Genomic DNA, 16,475 nt, shown 5'->3' with positions numbered 1-16,475 from the left:
AAAAAAAGTTATAGCGAATTATGAAAGACGAAAAGGGAAAGTTTTAACTTATAAGGTATTATTTTCACTGAATATAATGAAAATAAAACATATAATTTCGAGAGAGAAAAAAATTAAGGAATAAATAGTAAATATTTATGTTATCTTCAAGAATATGAAAGAACTGATCAATGAAAATTGGCATTTAAGAATAGAAACTCCGTGTTTCTACATCGAGATTTGCTTCCACAAGAGAGTTGCGGTCACCAAAATGGCGGCGTGTCGATACTTAATTTACGCATCCAGGGCTTTACCCTAACTGACGGAGAATTGAAGCAGATTGGAATTGGATTAACGTAAAAATGGCGGGACAAACAGCCTCCGGGGGAATCGATAAAAATCCGATTTGGACATTTTTGGTTATCAATAATTTAGTTTGAAACTTAATGTACATATGATTTTCCTTTGTGTAGTTTTTTCACGTGTGAAAATTACTGTAATCATCGGAAATACATCCAACTTGAATTACTTCAAGTACCATTTCGTCATTAGTTTCGGTTTTTCGAACATAGCTTATTTTTTATTTCACTTTGTACCTATTTCCAAAATAATTTAAGCATCAATGGCGTGAAAAATAGTATGCTAATTTTTCAATTTCCGCTTAAATGAATTAGTACTATATCTCAATTTTGTTTTTCAGAACATAACTAATTTTTTGTTTCAATAAGGACTTATTACCAAAAGCGTTATTGTCGTCAATAATAGTAAGGCAATTTCATACGAACGAAATAGTGAAATTTCTCCCATGAATTTTGCTTTTTCGTATTGACTTAATTTTTCATTTCAATAGCCGGAAAAAAAATGATTAAATATTACGTGCTCTAAACTCTTTAATTACTTACTTATAAACTCTATTTTTTTTTAATGAAATAGAGCTATAAGCTAATAAACGTCACTGATTTTACCTTTTTTTTAAATCTATATATATAAAAATAAATCTCTGTTTGTCTGTGTATGATTTTTTATTAACTCATTAACCGTCCCATCGAAAACAATGAAATTTGGCATAGAGATAGTTCGAAGCACAAGGAAGGTCACAGTCAATATTAGAGCATTCTAAGACAAACCGTTTAAGCAAGATGAGCAAAAAACGAAATGGAATTTTCTGATTGATCATTGTTTTAAATTTAACGATTCAATTTTTCACATATTTTTAAGATAACATCAGTGATAATTGCTAGATTATAGCTCTATTTGATCAAAAAATATTTTACTGCGCGAATTTAAATATTTAATTATTTTACATTCACAATTTCAGATAAATTAAATGAACAATATTGCGTGGTAGCAAACGTCGCCTACGTGACCCAAATTCATACTTTTGAAGTTGTCCGGTAACACAGGCTTTTTTATATTTTTATTTATATTTGTCATTTTAAACGTGTTTAAAAATGCTTATTTAAAATCAACTGTAATGGAACAGAAAAAAAATATTTATGTATTCAAAAGCAAAATTAATGGGAAAGTGGTATTAATTTATTTAGGAGAAACGTAAAAAATCGACGACTATGATGCTCAGTTACGCCTATCATTTTTAACGCCAATGATGCTCAATTAAATTAGGTGATATATGAAATTAAAAAAAATAATCCTTATACTGGAAACCAAAAGTAAAGGAGTAGAGGTATTTATTTGTCTAGAAGAACCGTAAGAAATCATCGTGCTATAATTGACGACAATGATGCTAAATTAATGTTTTTAATATGTATTAAATGAAATTAAAAGTAAAAGCTTATGTACTAAAAAGGGTAAGTAATGGAGAAAAGATATTTATTCGTTTTGGCTACCCTTAAAAAATCTGCATATTATTATTGACACTAATGCTCAATTAATATTAATAATATGAATGAATTAAAATAGAATAAAATAACTTATGCGCTTAAAAGCAAAGTTAATGGAGAATAGGTTATTGGGGAATTCGTTTAGGAAAACCGTAGAAAGTTGTCATTCACAAATGACGCTTAATATAATGTGACCGTAATACTGGTATTATGATTAAATGGTGCAGTTTTATTAAGAATTCTACAACGGATTTTCCGTAGTTTCAGAAAATATTTTTTCAAGGAGTAGCTAAGTTAGTGAAGTAATATTTTAATGAATTAGAAATAAAGAACTTTTTCTACTACTATTTAGAAATGTTTTAACAGTATAAATTAAAGATCAGATAGAGAAATGGACATGTTCTAAAATCCTTATCAAGTTCCAATAAGAATTCTATTTTTTACTTTTTTTAAAAAAAGAAATCGGCTGCCAGATGTATTTCTCATAAAACTCAAATGTTGAAGAGTTATGTAATAAATACCAAATATACAAATTTAGGTATGAAATATTACATTGATATATTTGGAGATTATTAAAACTGCACTAATACTAAGCAGTTTTAAAACCGATACTTTGGAAATAAATGTTTTTCGGCCTCTCTTCTTAGTAATGTGATAGGGATATCGTGGTAAAATTTGACTATCATGAATTGGCCGCGAGCAATAACATCATGCCAAGATGTATTTTATCTTTATTCCAATGGTATGAACCACAAAAAAAACGAGCTTTGCTTACTTCAATGAAGTAAAACCACCGAATATTGCAGCATATAATATTAAATAAAAACATTATTTTAGCTATACGAATTGAAAAACTTAGCAGAAGAACCAGGTAAGTGACATTTTCAGATCGAAAATAAAAGGTATACGAATTATTTTATTACCAATTTTTTAGAGAGGGGGACTAATAATTCGTTGCTTTATTTTATTTACCACTGCGTAATTTGAAATAAAAATCATACACGTATACTAAAAACTGATGTGATTAGTTGTTTTAAGATTAAAGTAAAGGCAGAAACAGTTCATTAAGCACATCCATATTGATGCAACCAGTTTTTGGTATTTTCTTTGAACATGATTTCGTAGTGTTTGTAAGTGCTAATTTATTGACTCTTTACTTATTTTTAATACACCCCGTGCGAATTCAGTTGGTATTTAATGAAATAGAATCATCTATAGTTTAATTTAAAACAATGGCTAAGACTAAACGAATCAAAAAAAATTTCGTTCTTCGCTCATATTGCTAGCACGGTTCATAGTATAATGTTCAAAAGTCGACAGTGACCATCCCCGTGCTTCGAATTATCACCATGCCAAATTTCATCTCTCTCAGTCGAATGGTGTCGGAGTCTATAAAGAACAGTTGGACATTTTGCATAGATAAATTATAATATTTGATTTACACTCCATTCACGCATAAAATCTTTATAGCTTCGAAACTATTAGTTTTGTTTACTTAATTTCGATTTTATAGGATTTTATCTTTCCTTATGACAATGTCAGGTGACGGACGTAAAAGACAAAACTGTACTAGTTTTACATGAAAACTATTAAATCTTAAACGAAAAATACATTGGATACAATGCTTCATCAAGTTCATCTTTCTCTTCCCCGCACTTTCTGAGGAGAAATGAAAATGCTCCAATCTCTTAAAATCGTGTTCATACCGTTTAATAAAAAGGATAAAATTTTATCTTTTTTATCACAGTGAGCATTTTTCTCCCTAGACCACTTCACTATTTCAAAAAAATATTCTTTTTCGAAAACAAACAAACAACATGGTTATACTGTCATAAAACCATGGGGTTAGTTGAGGGAAGCCAGCTAGGAGGGGCGCCTCCTAGTCATGGCTTGCAGGCCTAATCATCACCTCCTAGAACTGAAACTAGGATGAACTTCCTAGGACTAGGAAGTGATTGCCTAAACCCTAGTCTTATAAAAAAGAAAAAACTAAATCTCCGTTTTTAAGCAAACAAGCATTATAACGGATGTTTATAAACGGGAATTTTTATTCATAAGTCTAAAAAAATTTTAATAAAATAATTGATTTTAAAAATCGTTACCGATAAGGAAAATACGCGCTTTTTACGTTTATATACTGTCATATATATATATATATTTAAATTTTTTTTTATCCCAGCGGCACTTGATGTGTACATTATTCGCTGGAGTGAAAAAAACACTCAGCACAGACCCATAAGGAATAACAACAAATTAAAAAAAATAAAAACATTAAAACATTCGAAATACAAAAGCAAGTAGAACAAAAAAACATTGAATAGAATATCAATAATAGAAATGTAAACAGAAAATCAGTTAGTTAGCAGTGCCTGCAACTGTTCCCTAGCATTCCCGTATCTGTCATTGATGTTGCCAGTAACTGTAAGGTAAATCCGCAGATGCTCAGCATTCATCCCCGCACAAGACACAGTTTGGATCGGGAAAGATCTTAGGTCTACATGGAGGTGAGCGGCAAGGCAGTCGTGTCAGGTTTCCAACCTAAAGGCAGCAACCGCCTTGCGTCTCGGGTGACCAGGGATCTTATTTAGAGTCTCCCTCCAGACCTTGTCACCAGTTTGTTCATTTAAATTATTTTCATAACTCTTATTTATCGTGTTTTTAATTATTCTACTTGCGGAACAGTAAAGAAATTCTCTTTGGGAGCTCTGTAAAATAACAGTTCCTTTTTTAGCTAGCAGATCTACCATCTCGTTTCCATAGATAGTACAATGAGAAGGAATGCACTGTGACACAATATTCTTTTTTAAGAACAAAAGTAGCCCAAAATTCTCTTTACAACTCTTAATTCCAAAAGAGTCTGAAAAATCAACAGATGTTACAGCTTGGATTGCCGAGATGGAGTCAACAAATATAACGACATTCTCTATGTCATCCATAAAATATAAATAATTAGAAAACTATTCAAGTAATATAATAGTTTATAGTACTAAAATAATATATCGAAATAGTTTAAATAAACGCAACAGATTTTTCACCGTTTTATTTTAATTTTAAAACAAAACTAAATAAACCAACTAACATCTTCCTTTTAAAAAAAATATATATTTAACTAATAGTTTTGCTATATTTTTACCACCATAAATATGCGATTAAACTGTTTAAAAGGAAAACAAGATTACGAACCCAGAGAGATATTTAATGGATATTACTGCTCACCGGCAATATAAATGCTGACTAAACAACATAATCAGACAAATAAATAAAATAAAAAAAATGCAACTATCACAATCGCAAACAAACAAGTGAAATAAAAGAAAAACAAGACAAAAGGCAAGCCAAACTCACATTGTTTCGGCTTTCTCCTCTTTCATTGCAGTAGTGGGCTACTGGTGTTCGAGGAGACATCCTGAATTCTTAAACACAAACAGGGTTATTCACTTAAGAAGCAGCAACACCTAGCAACGGTCCAAAACACAGCAACTGTTACCCAGGAGATGACGGGCAGAAGTGGGTCAGCGGGTAAAGAAAAAAGAACTTAAGAAATATTAAAAGGGACAGAGAGAGTATTACTAATAATTAAGAAAAGTTCGCCAAGGTTTTTCTCATATGTTTCTTACCAATGTTCAGTGCAATCTTTACGCATGGGAGCACACCGCAGTACCCGAAGGCCCTTGAGAATCTTATTTTTTATAAATTGTATTTTAAAAAAAAAAAAAAAAAAAAAAAAAAAAAAAAACAAGAATGAACAAATTTGCTTTATATATCTTAAAAAATAAATATAGGGTATCTGCACATCTGGAAAGTCATGAAAAATCATGGATTTTGGTATTGAACAAAATTTGTTATGAAATGTCATGATTTTAACAATCTTTTTTTTAAAAAAAAAAAAATCATGGATTTAGGTCACCGAGAAATCTAATTTTTAAAATGGAATTTTTTTTACCCCCTTCCCCCAATTTCACAGTGTTTTGATGTTCGAAATATCTAAATTTGTAACAAAAACCCCACTCACAGTCATATTTTATTAAAATATAAAATGTTTTTATCATGTTCTTTAAAATTTATGGTATTCTTTCAAAAAATGAATTGTTTCAAAATTTTTTACATCATTTTTAAAGCGAATTATCTTTTAAACTTCTGTGATTTCAGAATTTTATTTATTTATTTATTATTTATTTATTTTATCAATTTAAAATTCTAGCTGAAGCCATTCATTGATGAATTTTTCTTATTCTGAAATGAGAACAGAAAAATTACTAGTACTTCTTTCCTTGCAGATGAACAAGAAAAGTATCTTCAGAATATTATAATTCTACATAAGAAAAAAAAATTTTTTTTTCGCTTTTGTATTTTTTTAGCTATTTAATTGCTTCAACTCTTTCTTTACTCTGTTTTTTAAATTTAAAATCTATAAATATGAAGATATAGACTACAACAGTTTTGGTTATACCTATCTTATTATGTTATTATCTTATTATGTTATTATATTACATGCAATTTATGTTATTATAATACTTTTTTTAATTAATTGTTGTGTTTTTGTCGGAGAAATTAGTAACTTCGTTGAGTCATGAAAAATTCTTGGAATTAGTCATGGAAAGTTTGAAAAGATTTGAAAATCTTTTCAAACACACAGATTTGAAAATCTAAAATGTAGCAAACACCATGTAAATATATTTTATAATATAAAGTGTGCATTTTCTTTTTCTTTCTACAACTAGTGATTAATTATCTTGCAAATAACAATAATTTGAATAGTTTATCACTAGAAAAACTCAAAAAGGCAACCAAAGTTTATTTTTTTACGTTCCACTGAAGTGTTTATGTGAATTGAGTTTTTTTGGATAATCAAAACGTGTTTGAATTTCTTACAATTATTGCTTACCTTAAAAATGCTTTATTTTGTATATGTGAAGTTTTTTAGTTCTATTTTAAACAGTATGACATGTTATATGGCCCAAAACATTTCTATGCCCGGGGGACCTGCATACTATTAAGATCGCCCTGAAAATGTTGAAGCAATCATTTCTTGATTATAGTTTCCTCTCCCATTTTTCAATTCCTACTATTAGTTCGCGCTCTCCCTATATCTTGTTCAAATTTTCAATCGTTAATAAAATACTTTTTATTCATTCACTCCAGTTCAAATTCATTTTTTTTTTGAACTTGTAGTTGATGATGCTTGATGTTAATACAGTTTTTTCCAGATATTAATTCATTAATTGAAGAGCGAAAAATGAAATAGAATTTTCTGACGGTTAAGTGCTAGTCATTGTTTTAAATTTTACTTTAAGCGATTCAGTTTTTCACATATTTTAAAAATAACATCAGTGATAATTTCTAACTCATAGCTCCACTTGAACAAAAAAATAGTTTATTATAATTTTACATTATATAACTTGGATTCAATGACCCAAGTTCGTTTTCCGATTCTTTTAGGCTTTTACTTAAACCTTATCAGTCACCATTGCAATTCACATACATATACATTCATATACACAATATATATTCCCAAGTCAAAATTCTTGATGGTCCCATCAAAAAATTTTGATGGTTTATGTTGGTTTCAGTGCTATTCATGATGGTCTAACATCATTTGATGGTCACCATCATCCAACATTTCCGTTATGCGTTCATGGTATTTTATATGACAACAAAATTCCATCATTCCATGATGGAAAATGCTGCTAAAATATTATGGTGGTTAACCGTCAGGAGAAATTTGTTTCTCACGCACTAATAAAATCCATGAGGATCCGTGATGGTCCCAACTATAAATTTCCATGATGGTTTAATGGGAATTTTTGTTGGTTCTCAGGAATATACCTTCAAAACAATTTGGGTTTTTTATGTTGGCTCCTCATAAATCAATCCGAATACCTGCATTGGGAAGAGGGTGGTTTATGATCCTTCCAACATTTGATTTCTAAGAAACTATGATAGAATTTGAAGATGGTTTAAAATGGTACAACAATGCATTTCCATGATGGTTTAATAATAATTCTTGTTGGTTCAGCAAGAATATGCTATCAAAACAAGTTGCTGTTCTTATGTTGGACCATCAAAAATATAATGGTTCATGATAGAATTATTGATAATCACTATCAAGATTATATTGATCCATCAATGGAAAACCATCAAAAATTTTGATTTTTTTTAAGAATAGTAATAACATAATAGATAAACGCATGATAGATTAAATTATGTATGATCACATCAAATTCCGTGCATTTCAATCTTTATGTTTAAGAATCTGGATGCAAATTTCTCAGTAGAAAGAACCTGTGAGGGGGAACGAATATTTCAAAAAGTGTTAAGGATTTTATGAGAAAACATACTTTTATTTGAAGTTATCTCTGTCAGAAGTAAAAAAGAAGCTTTCTATTCGCATCAATCATGTTATTAACGTAGGTGGATTACTTCAGAATTGACAAAATTGTTCTAGTCATAAACACATACTGATTCAATTAATGTCTATCTTCTAAAGCTTATATACTGATCATTATAACAATATATATGGACACTGAAATCCATACTTATAATGGTAAATACTTAATAATGAGTTAGTTGAGCTTCCCGATAAAAATACTTATAAACCCTGATGAGGAATCGAAAATTTGTTTGCATTTAAAGGAATTCAAGCTGCTCCTTTATATATACATTTTATTACTGTAACTAAAAGAATAAAAAAATAGAAGCTTCTTTAAAAATAAAAAAAAGCATAAGCTGGTGCGATTCTTTTCGATAGTGTTAAAAAATTGAAAGAAATTAAATGAAACTACACTGACTGCAGGCATTAAACACGCATGGAAGAGTGAATTGATTATAGAGCGATTTCTGATTTACTTCTAGAATTTAATAATGAAGGATGTTAACCAAAGACAATAAATTTGGAACTTCTTGATGATTTCTCCAGAGGGACATTTGGAAAACATCTCAGTGATACTTTTGTGTATTGGCTGATAGATCTACTAAACTGATTGTGCAAGATATGTTGAAAGAGATGTTTTGCTATATGACAATCGACGTTGATGATACACGAAGACACCTAATTTATCCAGAAAGGTTGGATTATTGTCAAACTGCCTTGCCTTCGCAAGATTATCTTCTTCGGCATGCACAGCCCTGAAGGCATGTAACCTTACGGCAACCATGTGATGGAATTATTTTTTTTTTATTGTCATGAAAATGCTTGTACTAAAAACCTTTTTTTTAAATAAAGCAAAAATACTGCAGTTTGAAACCTTTAATCCTAAAAGGATTAAAAATTATTTTTAAAGCTTTTTTAAAATGTATTGTCACTTCGATAAAATGGTCACTGATGTCCATAATGACGTTTTAGCTGACGTCAGCGATAGGATCAAATTGCATTGATCCTATCGCACGATAGGATCAAATTGCAATTGGATCAAATTTCAAGACAAGGTGGATTTCAGTTGAGCAGACAAGACTTTGCGAAAAGAAACCTAATAATTACCCAGATTTAAGATTATTTTCAACCTGAGACTAGCTTTATTAAAGGATTTTTTCACGCTTGAAAATCCTAAGTCAACATCAATTTAAGGTTTTAATATAGAAGGTTTAGGATTTGGGTACTGTGCATAGATCTGACAGAGTCACAGCATAGAGTCACAGATCTCGTTTTAAGGTTAGAGGTAAAGGTAAAGTTTCGCGTAAACCGCATAACAAAGCTTTCTAGGTTTACAGTAAAAACTTTTTGCTGAGAGAAAATAAACATTATTTTTCTGTCTGGGAGAGAGGCTAATGGTTACTGCAGAGCTCAAACGATTGTCCCAACGCCAGGTGATTGGAAAAAGATGCATGGCCTTTTCAGGAGCTTTACAAATAATGCACTGAATTTTTAAGATGTCCTTGCAGGCTGGCATCAATGTAGCAAGGACCTTCTCAAAATACAGCTCTTGTGGTCTTTTTTGCACTCGGTGACATCAAATTTCAATAAAATCTATCATGTAAATCTAATTTATAATTTTTTTATAAAAGTCAACGTGATATAGGCTATCCAATAGTACAAAAAATATATTATAAAATGGGAGTAAATACTTTACTGTTAATTAATCTTTAAAATTTGATTTAAATAAGTCATCAATGTAAGATCAGGAATGTAATCAATGTAAGGTAAACCATCAATTTAAGGTATAAATGTAAGAAAGCTCTCCTCAAAATACCGCTCTAGTGGTCTCCTTTGCACTCGGTGACATCAAATCTTAAATGGAATCTATCATGTAAATCTAATCTATAATCTGTTAATAAATTCAATGTAATATGGACTTCCCAATAGTACAAAAAATATATTATAAAATGAGGGTAAATATTTTACTATTAGTTTATCTTTAAGACTTGATTTAAACAAATCTATATATATATATATTTCTCTTACACGGCGACAAAAAAAAGCCTCATTCAACTCCCCGAATGGCAACGCTAGAAAATCGACCAATGATTGCCGCTAAAAATGTCACATGCCAAATCTAGCTGAGAAGGCTCAACTTATAGCGCTTTTAAAAAAGGAAACTGAAATTACCAGAGAGAGCATAAGCTAGGCAGAAGTGTCTAGACAGTCTTTGGCTATAGATCTCTATTTTAGTATTTTGTCGAAAGAGCTTTTTTTCACGAATTTATATATTGACGATTTTTGATTTATATCGCGAATTTACTTGTTTTACTCGAATTTATTTGTTTATGCAGGTTTTTCCACTGCAGTTCACTTATTTCAATTTTTAATAGACTTAATTATAGCCAAAATTTTAACCTTTTTAAAGAGATATCAGTTTTAGAAATTTTATCTTAAGATTTTATACTATAGCACATTTCTAATAGGTTTAACGAATTACATGTCATCTATTTGAATTCAAATTTATTTTAATGACTTAGTATTTACTAAAAAGATGTAATTTTTTTTTCAAAAAAGTTGTTACATGGATTTGAATGATTGTTTTGAATTCTTAGAATTTTGTGCATTTGCAATGTACCTAAGTTAGTAGCGAGCGAAGCGAGCTTGGTTTGCGAAGCAAACCATATAAGATTGCGTAACAATTTTCGGGGGTTGGCGAGCGTTAGCGAGCCCACTAGTATTTTATAAATGCTATATTATTAAAAACAACATCTCACTGCACATAAAAATCTAATTATGGTGTCGCAGTTTTCCATTGTTGTCAATACTTTTTCATTGGCCGGATAATCACATGGTAGGATCCAGTTTTCCCACATTAATCTTCGAAATGGTTTGGTTGTCATGAACATAAAATTGATATGTCATAAAGTTATTGTTTTACTATAAACGTTTTTGTTTCCCTAATTTAAAGGCTAAAATTTATTGTACTGTTATTATTACGTTTTTGATTTTGTTTGTTTTCTAAATTAAAAAAATTGGGACGATTGTTTTTATTATTATTAGAATAATGTAATTACATTTTAAGATATAGCTATTTATATCGGTGTATGATCTTATAAACCGTTTTACAATTATTGTTCTTTGGAGCAAATTGCATTAACATACTATTATGAATTACGGTTAAAGAGATTCGATAAAGGATTTAGAATCTAACTTTCGGTTTCATGCACAAAGTGATGAATGCAAAAAATTGTATTTAAAATACATCCGCCCGTTTCGTAAGCAAAAACATTAAATTACACTTATGAACTAACCAACTTTCTTATAACAATATACTTTTAATTGCAAATGTTATTTCAAAAATTGATTACTTAAAAAAATGATTTATGTTCACAAATGAACCTTAATAGTATCATAATAGGAATATTTGGACGTGGCAAGTGGCGGCACAGGTGTTTGTTAAAGTACATATATTTTTAGTTGAATAATTTCAACTATTTTACGCCAAGAAACAGCAATTATTGCGAAGCAATCATCTGAACTGAAGCATAAAACTGAATAAAAATTAGGTCAAACTACAGGGCCCCCAGATTCTACACCTTAATCCAAATTGCAATAGTTTAATTATGTTATTTTGCAAAATGATTACGAACCGAGAATATTAATGTTCACTAAATAAATCTTAACAGAATCACAAGGGAAATATTTAGACAAGGGAATGTGCGTAACTACCACTACAGATATTAAATACCAAATCACAAGTATGTAAGATATGTTAACTTGATTCTATCTTGGATACCTTTCGATAGATGAAGGTTGATATAGTCAATAATTATATCCCCACATTAGTGATATGAACTCGCCAAAATCGATGGATGGCGCAAATTAAACTGTTGATTTGATCATTAAATAGCGCTGAAGTAACTACAATCTCCCGGACAATAAATAAGGATAAAAAAGTAGCGAAAATTAAACAAATAAATTGCATTAATCAACTAGTGGAATTCATCGAATTCTATCACAAATAAAATTCTGGAAGGGAAGTAATGTGGTGTATCTGCCACTAAAAATATTAAATACCATTTCGCTAAAATATAAGACATGTTAACTCGATTCTGCGGCTGGGTACCTTATTATAGATCAGGGCTGTCCAACTTCAAAGAACCCACGGGCCAGAATTCCGGTCACTGATCACCTGGCGGGCCGCAGTTTGAAAAAGTTGAACAATAACCTCTTACCTCTTATACAATAGCAATTAATAGTTGAATTATTAATTATAAAACAATGGAACAGAAGGATTATAAAACAATTTGCTTACATTTTAATGGGAAAACTGAGGCTGATCAGCCTGAATAAGAAGTTGGCGGGCCGCACAATATGTGCTGGCGAGGCACATGCTGCCCGCGGGCCACCAGTTGGACAGCCCTGTTATAGATGAAGGTTGGCTTTGTTCTTAACTTGATTTCATTAGGCAAATTGGTCAATCATTGTCAAAATATAATTGAAACTACCAGAAGGAGGAATAAGGGGAATACACTTATTTATAATATATTAGCATTAAATCACCTTCATTAATAAAATTATTAATAATCATACTAATATTAAAGAACACATGCATAAACAAATAGCATTCTTTTCAATATCTGCATTTCCAATATCTGCAATTTCAACTTTCGTGATGGAAAAAAAGATCTGTTTTGCGCAGAGAAACATTTTTGTGAAGTAATAATCGGGGTTGGTAAGCAGCAGTAAATGGGGACCTAGTCAATAAATATAACTATATACAGCTCCTGGTCAAATTATTAGACTCATTATAAGAGTCCATGCAATATCGTAATTATCAGGTGATACTACGAGACTGAAACCGGTTTGCACTTGCTTACGTTCGTGTATCAATTGGTTAAATTAGGCCAGGGGTCTGTCCAGACATTTTGTGAAAGGTCCGTTTTTGTAAAATTGTGAAGAAATTACTCGTAATGTGTGAATATAAAATAAACGTTAAGTTACATTCTTTCAACCAGGGTCCGCTTTTGTGAATTTGTGCAAATAAGGTCCGTTATTGCAAAAAAAAACTTTTTCAAGGAGCTTTTAAATTGTAAAGACATGCAAGATTACGTTTAACACTGTAAAATTATAATTTTTAAAAAAATTAAACTTTAAAAAATAAACAGCAATTGCAGCTACTAAATTAGCGATGCAACACGTAAATATTTGGTATTTAGCCTATACTGCTGAACGCAGAATATTCATTTCGGACGAATAAAGGAAGAAGCGTCTCTCGAAGACAAAATTTAGTTTGCTTACATCTGTCTTTCGCCCCCCCCCTCCTTCCTGGGAAGGGTTTATTCGATTATCAAAACAATTATGAAGATAAACAAATTTGTGAAGGGTTTGATTAAAAGATAAATTATTTTGTGAAGGGTCCGTTAACGAACCAAATTTCTTCTAAACAGACCCCTGTAGGCGATATATAATATAAATTCAAAGATTGGATAAAATAGACGACATATTATATAAATATAGAACATTTATTATATCAGGTATTATATTAGTACTTTATAATAATTAAAAGAAATATTAGAAGCACTATAGTGTTTTTATAATTGGGTATACTATAGGCTACGTCACAGGTTGTGTTATTCCTACTACATTTAACCCATGAACGGCATTTTCTGCGAGCTAACTTCAATCCACAAATGAACAAACGAAGTGTTTGATCGTTTAAATAGCTGCTCGCCAGATTTTATTGCATTATAAAGAAAAGTAATTGATATTCGATTTTTGATTAATAATTGATTTATGTGGATAGTGGCATTTATGTGGATAGTGGCACAGAATTTAGCATTGCGTCATGGTAAATGCTATTCCTACTAAGTGGAAGTAGTTGTGTTTTTTTTTATATTATACCCAATTACATGTTCTGCGCTAGTTTATTGGCAATATTTTTATATTTAAACATACATGTAATGGGTTTTTATTCAGGAGATTTTTTATATACTTTCTATTTGTATTTATTTTTAACATATTGCATTACAATGTTAACCAATTGATACACGAATGTAAATAAGTGCAAACAGGTTTCAGTAGCGTAAAAACAATAAAGCTGTAGAGTATCACTTGATAATTAAGATTTTGCATCGAATCTTATGGGGCGTCAAATAATTTGGCCAGGGACTGTACATAATAACTTTTAAAGCTATGTCAAAACTTATTTTGTGAAATCGATAAGAGCATAACACTTACTTGTGTGTCCCACTTTCTCCGGATGTGCGTGAGAGAAATAAGAAGGAAGCAGCATTTTTAAACTTTAATATATACGCGTCATACAGAATATTATCATCCTAATTACTCAACGACTGTGATATTTCTTGGCTCTGAAAAATATGTGTTTCTGTTTCAAATCGTGACGTTTCGAACACGTTTCGTCGCTTAGCAACGAAAAGTATGAATGAAACTGTTGAAAAAAACTCCGGGTATTTCGGAAACACTTTGGCCTCAATTTCACGCAATTTATTAGAATTATTTTCGCGTTTTTAGAAACACGAAGAGTTTAAAAGACGTTCTAACAATGTTGTACGACACATAAGGAGAGGAAAAAAAGGAAGTTCCTTTTAATGTTTTAAAAGGAGTGTTTATATAAATAGGGGATTCCCCTTTATCGCGAATAAATATGAATTCATTGGTTGTTGTTGTTGTTACTTTACGTCGCACTAGAGCTGCACAATGGGCTATTGGCGACGGTCTGGGAAACATCCCGGAGGATGATCCGAAGACATGCCATCGCAATTTTGATCCTCTGCGGAAGGGATGGCACCCCCGCTTCGGTAGCCCGACGACCTGCACGCGAAGTCGAGCACTTTACGGTAGCACAGTTTAACGAGGACCAATACCGCACACCCTCGGTCCCTACGCAGACTGATCCAAGTGGTCACCCACCCGCACACTGACAGTAGCCAGTGATGCTTGACTTCGGTGATCTGCTGGGAACCGTGTCTTAACGATCAGTCCACTGCGGGACATGAATTCATTGGAAGATATTAAAAATGTCCCTTACAAAAAGCACTTCTGTGAATGCCGATTCGCATTTTTAAAAGTGCTCTACAACAAATAGTGCTTTTTGAATACAATGATATTATAATTTTTCAGTAATTATAATATCAGTTAAAAATATTTTGAAACAATTCTTCTAAAAGTATTACCAGTTTTTATCCAGTTATATTACCAGTATATTATAATATCTGGTAAATAATATTGTCTGGATTTTTCAATTGGACTAGATAAATTTCATCGACAACAAAATCACAAAAGGGAATTGGGTATACTATCGCCTACGTCACAGATTGTGTTATTCCTACTAAATTTAACCAGTGAACGGCATTTTCTGCGAGCCTGACTTCAAGCCACAAATAAACAAACGAAGTGTTCGATCTTTTAAATAGCTGCTTGCCAGATTATATTGTATTTGTAATAATTGATTTTGTTGTTTCATCTAAATAAGTTAATGTTTTTAGTAAACATATTTAAAACTCAGTTTATTAATTGAATTAAGTTTTTTTTTTCTCTTCTGACAACGTGAGACATCAAACCAATTAATCTTAACGGACATCATTCTATAGAATCCATATTTTTTTAAAAATCAATGTTTTCAAATCAAATTAAATTAGCGCATGTAAAATATTAAACAACAACCACTATCTTCCATTCATTTAGTATTGCACGATAATAAATGTTATTCCTACTAAAATGTTCGAAGTGGAAGTAGTTGTGTTTTTTTCATATTATACCAAGACATGAAAGAGACATGAAAATCAGTGTAGCATAAGCATTATTAGTTAAAAAAAGTTGTGCGAGACATAAAATTTAGGCTAACAGAAGTATTATTAATAAAAATGATTTGTACCAGTCATAAAAAAAAGCTATCATAAGCATTAATAAAAGCTGAGCAATAAGATAAAATTATAAAAAAGAAGATAATTTTGGAACTTCATGTAGCTGATTGTTTTCCCGACTAACTTTTTTATTTTTGCCAGCGTGCTTTTCTTTATGTCGTTACTAGTATTCATTTAACGTATTCTGTTCTTTTTATGATTAACTTATTCATAATTACAGTCTTGGTTAGTGAGTTAAACATAAATATGAATACTGTGTAAAAGAAAAATAATTCTCTGACGTCTTAAGAAACTTATATTGACTGGAATTAAAAACCAATCTTGCCCATTGGACTACTAGAAGACGCACATTAATTTATGCAACTTTTGCAAACCATCAATTAGAATGTTATAGCGTTTATAACAATCTATCCA

At 30.8% G+C, this 16,475-nt stretch overlaps 1 protein-coding gene across 8 annotated transcripts in view; it reads right to left on the bottom strand.

Moving 5' to 3' along the window:
• Window positions 1-14,591, bottom strand: part of LOC107449987 (coiled-coil domain-containing protein 148) — a 53,863-nt gene extending 39,272 nt beyond the window's left edge. For 4 of the 8 annotated variants that reach the window (XR_015433215.1, XM_087161791.1, XM_087161786.1 and 1 more), the window contains exons 1-2: window positions 14,416-14,556; window positions 5,166-5,300 (exon numbers count right to left, since the gene is read on the bottom strand). Coding sequence is in view for 3 of the 8 variants with exons in the window: in XM_087161791.1 (XP_087017917.1) it covers window positions 5,166-5,191 (26 nt within the window). In the remaining 5 variants the exon portion in view is untranslated. Of the gene's footprint in view, window positions 1-5,165; window positions 5,301-14,415 lie in introns of all 8 variants that reach the window. The other 4 variants (XM_087161788.1, XM_087161790.1, XR_015433216.1 and 1 more) reach the window with 3 other exon arrangements.
• Window positions 14,592-16,475: the final 1,884 nt, after the last annotated feature.

The sequence above is a fragment of the Parasteatoda tepidariorum genome, chromosome 4 (genome assembly GCF_982258835.1).
Source record: "Parasteatoda tepidariorum strain Cologne lab strain chromosome 4, Ptep-v5.0, whole genome shotgun sequence".
Classification (NCBI taxonomy): Eukaryota; Metazoa; Arthropoda; class Arachnida; order Araneae; family Theridiidae; genus Parasteatoda; species Parasteatoda tepidariorum.
This window is presented reverse-complemented; position numbering and strand designations above follow the sequence as displayed.